General features: G+C 36.0%; 1 protein-coding gene across 1 annotated transcript in view; it reads left to right on the top strand.

Moving 5' to 3' along the window:
- The window catches only part of LOC121076929 (neural-cadherin-like), a 43,983-nt gene extending 34,275 nt beyond the window's left edge, over nucleotides 1–9,708 (top strand). The window contains exons 18-22 of the mRNA XM_040571572.1: nucleotides 17–1,631; nucleotides 3,436–3,529; nucleotides 4,767–4,951; nucleotides 5,154–5,383; nucleotides 9,532–9,708. Of these exons, the coding sequence (XP_040427506.1) occupies nucleotides 17–1,631; nucleotides 3,436–3,529; nucleotides 4,767–4,951; nucleotides 5,154–5,383; nucleotides 9,532–9,579 (2,172 nt within the window). The 3' untranslated portion in view covers nucleotides 9,580–9,708. The remainder of the gene's footprint in view (nucleotides 1–16; nucleotides 1,632–3,435; nucleotides 3,530–4,766; nucleotides 4,952–5,153; nucleotides 5,384–9,531) is intronic.
- The last annotated feature ends 3,467 nt before the right edge of the window (nucleotides 9,709–13,175 follow it).

Below are 13,175 nucleotides of genomic sequence, written 5' to 3'. Positions count from 1 at the left end.
TCCAACACTTTTGCAGGTTATGGCAAATGATCCTGATAGCAATGTGGATGAAGGAGATTTGAGATACTCATTGCATGGGCATGGTGCAGCTGATACTTTCACAATAGATGAGAACACTGGAAGCATTTATGCACACAGGATGCTGGATCGGGAAGAAAGAGCACTGTGGAGATTTGTTGTATTGGCTACTGATGAAGGTGGAGATGGACTTACGGGATTTGCTGATGTGATTATTAATGTGTGGGATATAAATGACAATGCACCTTTCTTCACGTGCATGCCTGATGATTGCAATGGAAGTGTCTTTGAAAATTCTCCTGCAGATACATTAGTCATGGCAATGAGTGCAGTTGACCGTGATGATCCAAATGTAGGTCTTAATGCTGTTCTGACTTACAGAATTACAGGGAATGTAAAAAATGAGTTTGGTACTGACATGTTTAGTATCAATCCCAGTACTGGTACAATCCATGTAGTGGGGGGAGTGCTTGATAGAGAAAGGACTGCAAATTATTTTCTTACTGTTGAAGCAAGAGATGGGGGAGGGCTAACAGGAACTGGCACTGCCACTGTCTGGATTGCAGATGTCAATGACCATGTACCTAGATTCACAAAAAAGTTGTGGCAGGCAACAATTCCTGAAAACAGTGCCATCGACTCAGAAGTTCTGCAAGTGTCTGCTGCAGATGCAGATGCTGGGGAAAACGCTCGCTTAACATTCAGTATCATCAGGGGAGACCCAGATCAGAAGCTTTTTATTGAGAATGACAAAGAATGGCAATGTGCCACTATCCGACTGAAAAAAAAATTGGATTTTGAGAAAGCACATGAAAGGCAGTTTAATCTTACTATTAAAGTGGAAGATCTTGATTTTTCTAGTACTGCTGTTTGCCTGATTGAAGTTGAAGACTCTAATGACCACAGCCCAGTTTTCCCTTTTCAATTTATTCAGACAAAACCTTTTTTTGAAAATATGCCTGCAGGTACTACAGTAACCACAGTGAGAGCTACAGACAAAGATTCTGGTTTGAATGGGAACATTATATATTCTATAAAGTCAAATTCAGATCCTTTGAGACAGTTTGCAGTTGACAAACATGGTCATGTGATTGTGGCAAATAAACTAGATCGTGAGGTCATTCAGAAATACAGTTTAATTGTGCAAGCTTCAGATCAAGGGATGCCCGCCCAAACTGGAAGTGTTACAGTTTTGATTAACTTGCTTGATGTTAATGACAATGGACCAGAGTTTGAGGCACCATACCTGCCTGTCGTTTGGGAAAATGCATTGAGGCCTGAAATAGTGCATATGAACCATACCTCAAAGCTGCTTCATGCATTTGATCCAGACAGTGAGGAAAATGGGCCACCTTTTACATTTTCGTTGCCACGAGATTACCAGAATTCTTTGGATTTTTCTCTTACTGACAACAGAAATAACACGGCAACCATAACTGCTTTGAGGTCCTTTGACAGAGAAAAGCAGAAGGTGTTTCATCTGCCGATAGTTATAGCGGATAGTGGGATTCCAGCTATGAGCTCTACAAACACCCTAACTATAACAATTGGTGATGAAAATGACAACTGCCATGAATCTGGCCACAAGGAAATATATGTGTACAGTAACAAAGGTAAGTTCTGTCTGGACATTACATCACGTACATTAATATAACCATTTTACGGTTCTAGCAGTTCTAAATCCTATTTTTTTATGGCCTACGTATTTTTAAACTAAAGCTCCAATTCTGTAAACTACTAAATACATCAGAGTGAATAGAGTATATGTTCCAAAGTTCAAACCCTGATGTGTAAAGATAATCTACCAAAAGACTGTTAGCTATCAACAAATACATACTGCATGTACAGAAAATGCAGTATTTTTATAAACCAATAAAAACTGTTTTCCATTCATTAATTTTTGCCTCTCCAGAGGAAAACTTTTATGTGTACACAGGATTCAAAAAGTATCTGACATAGAGTGATCTGGAGATGAGAATGGTGGAACTGAAGCAATTTTGAGAAATAGCAGAGATTCATAGTTGAGTCAGAAATTGTAGACCTACAATGCCACAGCTACTGTGTGGATGAGCAAGATATAAATCTTGAGGAGGGAGGTTTTAGCTGGCAAGAAAGGATCTGAGAGAAAGCTGGGTCAGTGCCTTTTTAGAAAAAAAAAAAAAAGTGAAAAATAATCTTTGAGATGCAGTAAGTAACTACTTTCTAGAACATGGAGCCTTTGGACTGACAAATAAAAGATGCTATTCTGGATGTTTTCTTGAGTGGTGCACAGTACCTAGTTCAAGAAATACTAGCAGGAGAGCTGCTCTGTGATAGCAACCACAATACTAAGAGGTTCACTTTGTAGTGGGAAAGAACAGAGCAAATGCATCCATTAAGTGAATGCTTAACATTTTCTCATTGGAGTGGTTTAGCAATGCGTAAGCAGTTGAATAATATTCTCTAAAATTTGTCTTGAATTTCTATTACTGTGTTTGTTTCCTGAAATTATCTGTGTAAAATTTGACCTTAAATAAAACTAGCCCTGGTGGCCTTTATAGGTACGGTTTATTAAGCCTTTTCCCAGATACTCTGTTCCAGATAAACTCGGCTATTCTCAGTTATCACTGCAGTGGTAGAATTTCAGATAAGTGTTAGATTAATCTACAGAAGATATTTTTTCAGTGAGTTATTTTTTGCTGAATTCAGAACACCTGAATTAGAAAAAGATGTGATGAGATCCTACCATAGAAGTAAGAGAATGAATTTTCTAGGGTGGTTTGGCTCCACATATGAACCTTAAAAATTTCATATGTTGCTGTAGAGTTCTAAGGTCTCCTTCCCTGGAGTAGTTCCCTATAGGATGCTCCTTTTGCTATTTTAGAACTATTTCGCTATTTTTAATGTGTGTTCCACTTCTGTGATGGCCCACAGAGGCCTGAAAAAAGGGCCAAGAACTAGCACAGCTTAGTGGCTTCTTGCCCATTTCCTGGCCATGTCCTTCTCTCCTAGCTGCAGCCCCCAGGATGTTTTCTCTTTGTTGCTGGGTTCCAGCAGTGTGCTGTCTGAAATACCAGAGTAGCAATTGGTTTAACTCCTGATACAGTGATTTATTTATTTATTTATTTTTGTTCAGAGAATTTTATATAGAGTTGCATTCATCTTTGTGTTGTTTTGGATCAGTTTTGGCTTCTATGCCTTCCTGTGACATCCACAGTGTACTCACCTTCCCAGAACTGACAGAAATCAGATGGCAAGCTGTGAATCATGTTAAGAATCTTGGATCATAACCATCGCCAAATCGAGCAGCAATCTGAAAATAATAAACACTGCAATGAATGCTGCGGAATATAAAGTGTACAAAGCAAATATAAAGCAGAATATAAAGAGTATAAAGCAAAAAATTAAATGCAGATTTATTATAATTTATCTCAACAGGAAAACGGTCAACAACAGCGCTTGGGGAAGTGTTTGCACCAGATCAGGATGACTGGGACAATAAAACATTTCTCTTTGAAGGAAAACTGCTCAAGTGAGGATTGTATTTGTGTCAAAATTAATAATACTTATGCTTCTGTAATTATTTTACTCACCATATATTTCTCTATGTTCAGGATGCACACAAGACAACATTATTGAGTGTATGAAGGAATGTACCTTTGAATGTGCTTTTTCTTGTTTTTAAACTTGAGTAACTAATTACTGAGAACTTTCAATGCATTGTTTTGTTTTATTTTATTTTATTTTATTTTATTTTATTTTATTTTATTTATTTTAGACAATGCAGGGTCACACCATGATGTTTATTTTTAAACCTTAATTTATTTAAACATGCACATTCTGTAAGACCCAATCTAACAATAGGCAGAATTTTTAATGCCTGCCGCTAACTGTTAAAGTTGATGCAATACAAATCACAAATTCAAAAGGGCAGAATATAATAATTTCATCAAAAGTGGAAGTGAATTTGGTGATCTTTGTTGATGAATACATTTAGAATTGCAAGGGAAAGCCATAACTTTTAACTTAGTGGAGTTATTTGTGTTAATTCAAATATCGAATTGGATCCTTAATTCCTACTAACATATTATTTGTCCATATCATAAACTGAGATGGCATATAGCAGAATTATATTCTGTCTGATATACAGAGGATAGATGTGAAAATGATTGTGATTCTTTGTCCCCACTGTGAAGAACAAGAGTTTAAAAGGTGTATCTAGACCAAAGTTAAGGATTGACTTTCTGTCTGTCAGCAGCCACTAGGCCTGTTTCCATTTTAGGAGGTTACTGTTCCACAGTAGTGTTCATGGAATATTTCCATAATTACTGCTTATTGTCCCTTTGAGGTGGCACATAAAAATGAAATCAGAGATTTCATACAGACTTTGCCCTATTCCAAACTGATAAATGGGAATCAGGGATTACTTTGGGTGTTTTTGTCACTTTCTATTTTTGTATAGACCTGTACATGATGGCTATGTTGAACCCCGTGGTTACACTGTCTCCTGCAGACTGGTTGTTTTTATTCAGGATTGGGAAGGCATAAAGGTCTGGGAGTGGAAGAAACATCTATTTATAAGCTCTGCAAACTGTCACTTCTCAGCTGAGTCATTTTTGGTGCTTTGTTGAGGTTGTTCTTGGATTGCCATAAATTTTAATCCTGTAACCTTCATAGCAACATTTAAGGCTTTGTGAGTTATGTTAATGAATAATATAAGTTCTCAGTTTTGGTTTATTAAGTTTCCCTAATTGAAAGTTTATGTCTAGATCTTTCAGGTTAAATCAGAGGACTGGTTCTTTGATGATGGTGGATAATGCTCCTGAAGGAATACACAGTTTAAAAGTTAGAGTTTCTGATGGAATTTGGCCTGATGTTATATCTACAGTACAAATCCATGTCAAAGAGCTGGAAGATGAAGCCATACAAAACTCAGCCACTGTGCGTCTATCAGGTTAGTTTTCGTTCCTGCTGAGAGTTTAGATCAGCTGCTTGTATATTTGAATGATTACATGATGTAGGTATTATTTTATGATTTTGATTTAGATGTCATTATAGGGCAGATGCACTTTCCAGTATGTTTTCATATTGCTAAATAAGAAGTAAGTTGAGAAATTAACCTCTATTTCATGTTTATTTTTGAATCCCAAACTCAGATGTCACAGCAGAGGAGTTCATACAGAGAGAGAAACACGGCAAAAACAGATATGTCAAGTTCAAGGAATTACTAGCAAAAATGTTATCAGTTCAGCTTAGTGATATCATTGTCTTCAGTTTGATGAACGTTGATGGAAAACAGGCAGATGTACGATTTGCAGTCCTTGATGGCTCAGCATATTACAGACCTGAGAAACTGCATGCTGAGATGGCAGCGTTTAAAAATGAGGTATGTTCTCTAGGGCTGTTCTGCAGACTTAATATTTGGGTGAATGACATAGATGCAAGTTATGTATCCCAGACCTCACACAAACCTCAGTGGAAGAATATGCAAGACCTACAGATAGGTCTTGCTTCACTAAGGACAAAAAAATTGTCAAACAAGTGCTAAATTCAAGTTGTCTTCATTCTCCTTAATCCCATACATTTTGTTATCATACAGTTGTACTCAGTTTCAATAGATACAATTACTTTTAGTCATAGAAAGATGGCCCTCCATTCCCAATCGTAGTACAGTTGCCTGTGTCTTCTCTAGTCAGTGTCTCATTGTATAATCTATCAGACTTTTGAGTATGATAGTAGAAGAATCCATAAAAGACAAAGTGGTACTGTAATACAGAGAAAGTCTTGAAACTGACAGCTCTTCGGATATTTTAGATGCTGACGGAAATACCGAATCATGTGCTTGTGGTTAGACACTTACCACAGGCTTGATGTCACCCATATTGAAATTCTGCTATACAAAGAGATGACAGTCCATAGAAAAAATCCTGCTGGAAGGAATATGCAGGTTAGAAGAACAGTTAAAGTGAGATGGAGAAAACCAATTTTATCATTTTTTTAACTCACCAAAGGTTAACTCTTAAATACAATGTGACACCCCTGTCCTTTTTTTTCTATGGTAGGGGTAAAACAGTTTTTGAAATGAGATGTTTTCTTTCCCTTCCTGATGACACTTAACTCGTACTATTTTACCACATTCTGCATGCCCTCTAAATCAGTTACCCATATGCAGTCTGTATTGGTCCCACTCTTCCATTTTCAGCAGCCTTCCAGATTTTGGCTTTGCTGAAGTCCTGCAGATGCTATTGAGTAGGCAAAAAGCTGCTGCTGCGCACAAAGGCAAGATGCTGCTGCTCAGTTGACTGGCAGTAACTTGCTCTGGACAAGATGGCACTTCTTGACATTTTATTTGTGGCTACAGGAGCGTATTTGAATTTAATACATGGCATTTATGGTGGATTTTTACTGAAGAGAAAACAGCACTTTCCATTTGTGTAAATACCATGATTCTTGGAACCAAACAGTATCTTTCTTACCACCTGCCCACATTTTATAATATCTTAAATAGTGTGGATTGTGAGAATCTACACAATGACCAAGCTGGAAATACACAGAGGCAAATTCTATTCATGAAGCTTCTTCATGAAATTACTTCTTCTTTTGCTTATTTATAGAATTACTGCAATAATACTATGGAAAATTGCATAGATTTCAAATATTCTATGCCATAATATATGGCAGGTGAATTCATCAAAGTGGTAACAAGGGATTGCTTCACGTATTTTAATGAAAAAGTCATGCTTGTATTAATTATATATCATCTTTCAATATTTAATTAATAGCTGTAGTGAGTAATCACCAATAGTCTACAGAAAACCAATCATAACTGAACAATTTCTGCAGTAGTTTTTATATATAAATAGAGAAAATAAGTAATTAGAACTGGAATTATTCATTGAATTGCTAAATATATAATATGTTTGCATTACTTCCATGGGGTACAGCTTTACAACAACTATTTTCAGCAGCAAAAATAGTCCTCCATAATAGTGCAAAGGAGCTAATGTTGTTTATATATGCTGTTTTTTTTGTGACAGTACTGCATAGCTGTTTGTTTACTCCCTGCTAATGGTGATTGATGTGGGCAGCAGACACCAAAAAGCGCTGACAGGATGCATCATGTCATTATAGAGTCTATTTTATGTCTTTGGGGACATGGTTTTCCATATGTTATGATATTTGAGGGTATATTGATAATTGATTATAAAGGTCAGAGTTCTTAGAGTGGTAAATTGACGTGACAGTACAAGTAAAATTTTAAAAAAGAGCTTCAGTATTTATGCATTTGTTTTGGTCTTTTAAAAACTTACTTTTAAAATATTTGTCATGCATTTTATCGTTTTAAAAAAATACTTGTTAAATGTGTAAAGAAAGAGTCTGATCTCATTTTGTTAGTTTTACATTCGTATGTTTCCATTGCCCATGACCATAGTGAGGCCTCTTCTATTCAGGTTTGGGCACTATATGCATGTCATTCAGTGTATTTGAATCTTCAAATACAAATCAAACTTTGAAGCTTTATAGGCAGCTGTGCAAAATCCCAAAACAAGTGAAAGGAACAAACCTGTTATACTAGGGAACAAACTTGGTGATACCGTAGTCCTGTGCATAGGCTACTGGCTGAAGTACAAGAGGTGTGAAATAGTCACAGCTCTGTTATTTTCCTCAGGGTTATTGTGAACAACTAGCTTCCCTTGTGCCTTATTATAGTGGTTTTTTTTTTTTGTTTTTTTTTTGTTTGTTTGGATTAGGAGTTACAAACTGTGAGAACACTATTGCTATGTTACAAAAACTATATATATATAGTATATATAGTGTATATATATGTGTGTGTACACCCATACATAGTGAGGGTCTTCACTTTATTTGGGCCTTCAGATGCAAGCCCAATTCATGATAAAAATAATGAAATAGCAAAGATTAATGTAGAATAGAACATAGTATCCCATACACTAGGTTGATTGTGTTTTCTTTGAGACATTTGACATGAAAAGGAAGCTTAAAGGATGTGAATGAATAGGCTGAATCCAAATTGCCACAGACTTGTCAAGTCACTTTCTGTGGACGTTATTATTAAATGCAGCTCAGCATTGCATTTTCCAGTGCCTGCATCCTTATGGGAAAGGTTACTTAAGAAACACTGGGTATGAATTACTAGTGCTATCAGAGTGCAAGAAGTGTGACGTAGACCACACGGCTTTGGTCCTGAGCAAAAACGTTGGTAGTCCGGTACCAATTTAACACATTCAATATCAGTTGTGTCAGTGATTTAAGTTTTCAGGAAATATTGCTACTGTGTTTTGTTTTTAATAATTCCTGTATTTATGAAACCACTTTGCTTGTATAGTCAGAGATGTTACTAATGCTCAGAAAACTAAAGCATTCCATTAACTTTACAATAACTTAGATTTTTTTAGCAATGAAGCAGTAAATAAAAACATTCATTAGGAACAGAATGGTAATTTGTTAAACTGTGTTTTCTCTTAGATCCAGTCAGCTTTACAAGCGAGCATTTCACAGATCGATGTAGATGAATGTAGGAGTGCAAACTGTAGTGAGGGCAATGGTTGTACAAACTACCTCAGTGTGAGCGACATCCCCACAGTGATGGATACTGGAAGTGTCTCATTTGCCTCTGTAACAATCACCGTCAGTGCAGTCTGCACTTGCTCAGCTAGGGACCGAGTTCATCAGTCTTGTTCCTCCTACTCTCGAAGCCCTTGTCTCAATGGTGGGATGTGTATTGACACTTTGAATGGTTACAGGTGAGGAAACTTGGATTGCACCTTAACTTTTTTCCTTTTGTTTTTAAAATGTCTAATGTATTTAAAAAGATACAGGTTTCGAAAAACAATGAGTGCAATGCTGACTGAAGGAAAAACAAAAAACCTACAAGTATACTGGAGCGTAAACTTAATGACAACAGCGCCTTTACCAGTGGCCCAGTAAATCAATGGAAATACTGTGTGTGTGTAAGAATGAAAACCTTGGGAGAAAACAGTGGCCTTATTAACACCTCTCATTATAAGAGCACTTAATTCAGTAGGAATTAAGTAGCAGCAGGGTGGAGGGGAATAAAATGTAGTTTGAAGAATGGGCAGTAAGGACTTTAGAAAATATTAGATAGGAAACTTGCTTTACTATAGCAGCTGGCATGCACCAGTATTCCTTTGGTGAAATTAAAATGTTCATTCTAGCTAGGAATTTACCTCCCTGAGTTTTTGCTGCAATAAACTGGCCAATTGATGTTTGATGTTTCATGTTACTTACCTAGTGAAATAATTCATTATTCTTTAAGTCACAGATTCAGAAATACTTTCTGGATAGAGATAATATGGTGGATAAATATGCTTTGTACTCGTAAAGTATTTTAATAATTGCTGAGCACCACTGTATACCTGAGATGGTTAAAATCGTTGTTTCACTTCTGCTTGTGAGCGTGGCAAGTGCTATATTGGTTACATGTAGAACCCCACAAAAAAGTTGAACATTTGGGAATTCTGACAGTTTGGGGTTTTTTTTGTGCTCTTTCAGATGTCTATGCCCTGCTTCGTTTCATGGACCAGACTGCCAGCAGACTAAGCACAGTTTCCATGGAAATGGTTATGCATGGTTTCATCCCATCAGGCCTTGTTTTGAAAGCTCACTTTCTCTAGAGTTTATTACTGCAGTTCCAGATGGACTTCTATTATACAGTGGTCCTTTATCAAATCCAGAACCTGGGAGTACAGAAAACTTCATTGCAATAGGTACTTCAGCAAGTGTGTGGAAAAAATTAAACGTCTTTTGGGAACGCGTGGGTTGTGAACAGTGTAGCAGTCAGAGTATGAGTTCTATCTTTCCATCTGATGAGATAATTTATTTTCTGGGTTGAAAATGTTGGAAAATAGTTTGAAACATTCCCTAATAGGTATTTCTTTTTTGATGTAATGTATTTTGTAGCCTGCAGCTACAGCTTTGGTCCATTGCAGAATTGTAGAAATCAGGGGAAAATAAAACAGACAGATTTGTATATTAAAGAGAAAATCTCCCCCAGGAAAACTCTAGTACTATAAAAGGAATTTAGGTACTTTGAAGATAGGTATTACATGATTAATGCAGTCTTAGTCGCATGTCATTCTCATCAGTTTAGTGAGAAAGGAAATGCACTTAAACTTCCTCCCATCTCAGGGTATTTTTGCACTTTTTTTTTTTAAATGGGCAATGATTTGGTAGATCAATCCAGTTCCAGTGTGGCATTGCAGGAATACACAAGTAGAACTCATTGCTTTAAGTTGATACATATTAAAAAGGTTAGTACTGCTTATTTTAGTGAATTAATTAATATACAACATGCACAGTATAGTTGGTATTTTCTTAATTATTTGAAAGGTAATGTTGGATATTGTTAATCATTAATATCTCTATTTTTCAATTACTTGTAAATTTGAGTAGAAGTTGAGAGGGAATAAAATCTGCATATGTTAATTGTTTTTGAGCATTATAAAAATACAGATTGATTACCAGGAATTAGTTCCAGTGTTTTACTTTTGATGAAGAAGCGGCACAATCTAAAGTATAAAAATACATACTATATTAAATTAGTATTTCTGCATAATAGAAGTCATAGAATATAATTCTAGTTATTTCTGTACTGAACCTTCTATGCTGAACCCCACTTCATGGCAATGAATGGACTGGCAATGAGCATTAAATCAGTACATTCATTAAATGTGCTAAAATACCCAAAATGGAAAGATACTTGTTGCTAGACATAATTTCTTTTTTTTTTTTTGTGTGTATATGTGGCATTAGAACTCACCAGTGGCATTCCTGTGCTGAAGATGAGCCATGGCTCAGGTTCTGTGATACTGCAGTTTCCAAGTCACCTGAATGTAACAGACAAAAAGTGGCATCAACTGGAAGTGAGAACCAATGGTCAGGTCAGTTATTTGGGTTTCTGCCTAAGAATATTGGTTATTTCCAATAGCTGATATCCTTGGTTTCATGACTCAGGAGATGCTGTGGTACCCCTGTAATTACTGCTGTAGCACCGAGGGTTTGAAAGAGCCTAACATGAACTGTTCTCCTTAGACATAGGCTGTCTGTTCTTGGAGACTGTTCATTAGAGCATTTTGTCTGCTATTCTGAATATTAGTTTTCTCAAAGGCCTCAGAGTTACTCAGACTGCACTTGTTAAGAAATTCAGGTACTCCATTTAAGCCTTAAAGTACATGGGGGTAGCTGTGGAAGAAGCTGTTTTAGGGATTTCTACACAGCGTTTTAAGCCAGAACTTTGAGAGGAAGTTGCAGGTATTATAGATGAATAATTTAAATAGATTATTTGCTGACCCACAGATGTTTGCCATGTTAAAAATATGTATTGCCTTCTTTGAACTAGTTAATCTCATGGGTTCAAAAGGTGCCATGACACTGCAGAGGAAATAATTTTCAGTGCATTAATGTGACAGATCAAAAAAGCCAGTGCTAAAGAAAAAAAAAAAGTGTCCCAAAATGCAACATATCTTCAGGAATTTTTAGTCATAAAAATATTAAGAGTGTTTTACAAGGCAATGTGAGAAAACATTCTTACTTGTAGAGTGTCCTTAATTTCTTGATAAATTACTGTGAGCATATTAAATACAGGGACATCTTTCCATGTGATACATACAGCTATATACATAAATTTTCTTTAGTAAGATGAACTTTCTCTGCAGCATTTTGCAATTTTGCATCCAGAAGGACTATAGATTGAGGAAATCCATAGTTACTCTATGACAAGTATAATTACTTCTGGAGAGATATTAAAAATACACTCCTGATTTTAAGCAGTTGAATCAACTAAACTAATGACTTGATGATCTTAATCTGAGACTATTACTCCATCTTGAAGAAATATTTTGAGTGAAGCCTCTACAGGTTCTATATACTGATCCTAAATTATTCAGATTTTGTAATTGCTTGGATTGCAGCTTCAATACTCCAGTATTTTTAATACCTAATTGTTTGTCTAAATTAAAAAAAAATACCCGGAATTAAAATAATTTAGGTATATTCTAATGTTATCTTAACAAAAGGATCCCAAAGGTATGTGGAACAGAGAGTTTTGTCTTTGGAATGTTAGCTGAGGGTAGATCTACTGGGACAAGAAAGAAGGCTGAATTACTAAGGAATTTCTGTACCTGAAATAAACATTAATATCCTTCTGAGAAATTAGAGTTTGGAAAAATTGTAGTAATTACTGCAGTGTTGAGTATATACTTAACATTTTATGTACAGTTGCATTAAAAGCCAGCTTTGAAGCCAGAGGCTTGTAGACTGCCAACTAGTAATGGTATATAATCAAAATAAATGTTATGTCATTTTAATGAACAACTAAGAGCAGTGAAGAACAATTTTAGTATCACCCAGTTCATTGAAGGGATGATCCTTAATCTATATTTGGACAAACTTCCACTTAAATTTTGTACAGCTGAGTGTCATCTTTTCTTTTTATACTGGTAGCCATGCTGTTACTGGTAGCCTACACTTAAACATATTTAAGATATGCACAGGCTCTGTAGGTCTCATTGTCCACCACTAACAGTATCCATTCTCTGGATGAATGGAAATCAGCAGCTATTGTTACAGTCCTGTCCCAAAGCCTAGTTTTGACACTTATTTGGCCTCTTAATTGCAGGTGATTTTTTTTATTTTTTATTTTTTAAGCAGTTTTCTGTCTCTGATTGAAATTCAGTAATGGCTCACCAAGATTAGTTAGAATAATCTCTTGTAAAAACGTTACGCACGATTCAGCCTAGGAGAGTAAGTGTAATCTTCTGGAAAGTGCTGCTTTGACAGCTGTGACATCAGCGGTTGCTATTTAGATGAGAAATACAAATAATTGTTTGCTCTACTGCATTGTCTCATGCAGCCTGTCAACATTCTTCTGTGACTAACGTACTACTGTCCTGGTAGCTTTAGTGACCGAAGTTGCACTTCAGGAATTGCAGCACAACTATCAGATGACATTAGCTGCTTCTTCACTAGGAGAAAGGAAACCTTTTTTTGGTGATAATCAGTTATTTGGTTTTTACAATCATGCCACTTGATAATTGGCAATTACTCCACATTGATAGATCTTGAAATCACAGTAGATGTTTGAACTTTAAATAGCTACTTGTGAACTGTATTTTCTTGCCTTTGGTACTATATACAGT

This window comes from Cygnus olor, chromosome 12 (assembly GCF_009769625.2).
Source record: "Cygnus olor isolate bCygOlo1 chromosome 12, bCygOlo1.pri.v2, whole genome shotgun sequence".
Classification (NCBI taxonomy): Eukaryota; Metazoa; Chordata; class Aves; order Anseriformes; family Anatidae; genus Cygnus; species Cygnus olor.
Note: the sequence above shows the minus strand (reverse complement) of the source record. Positions and strands in the feature narration are given on the sequence as shown.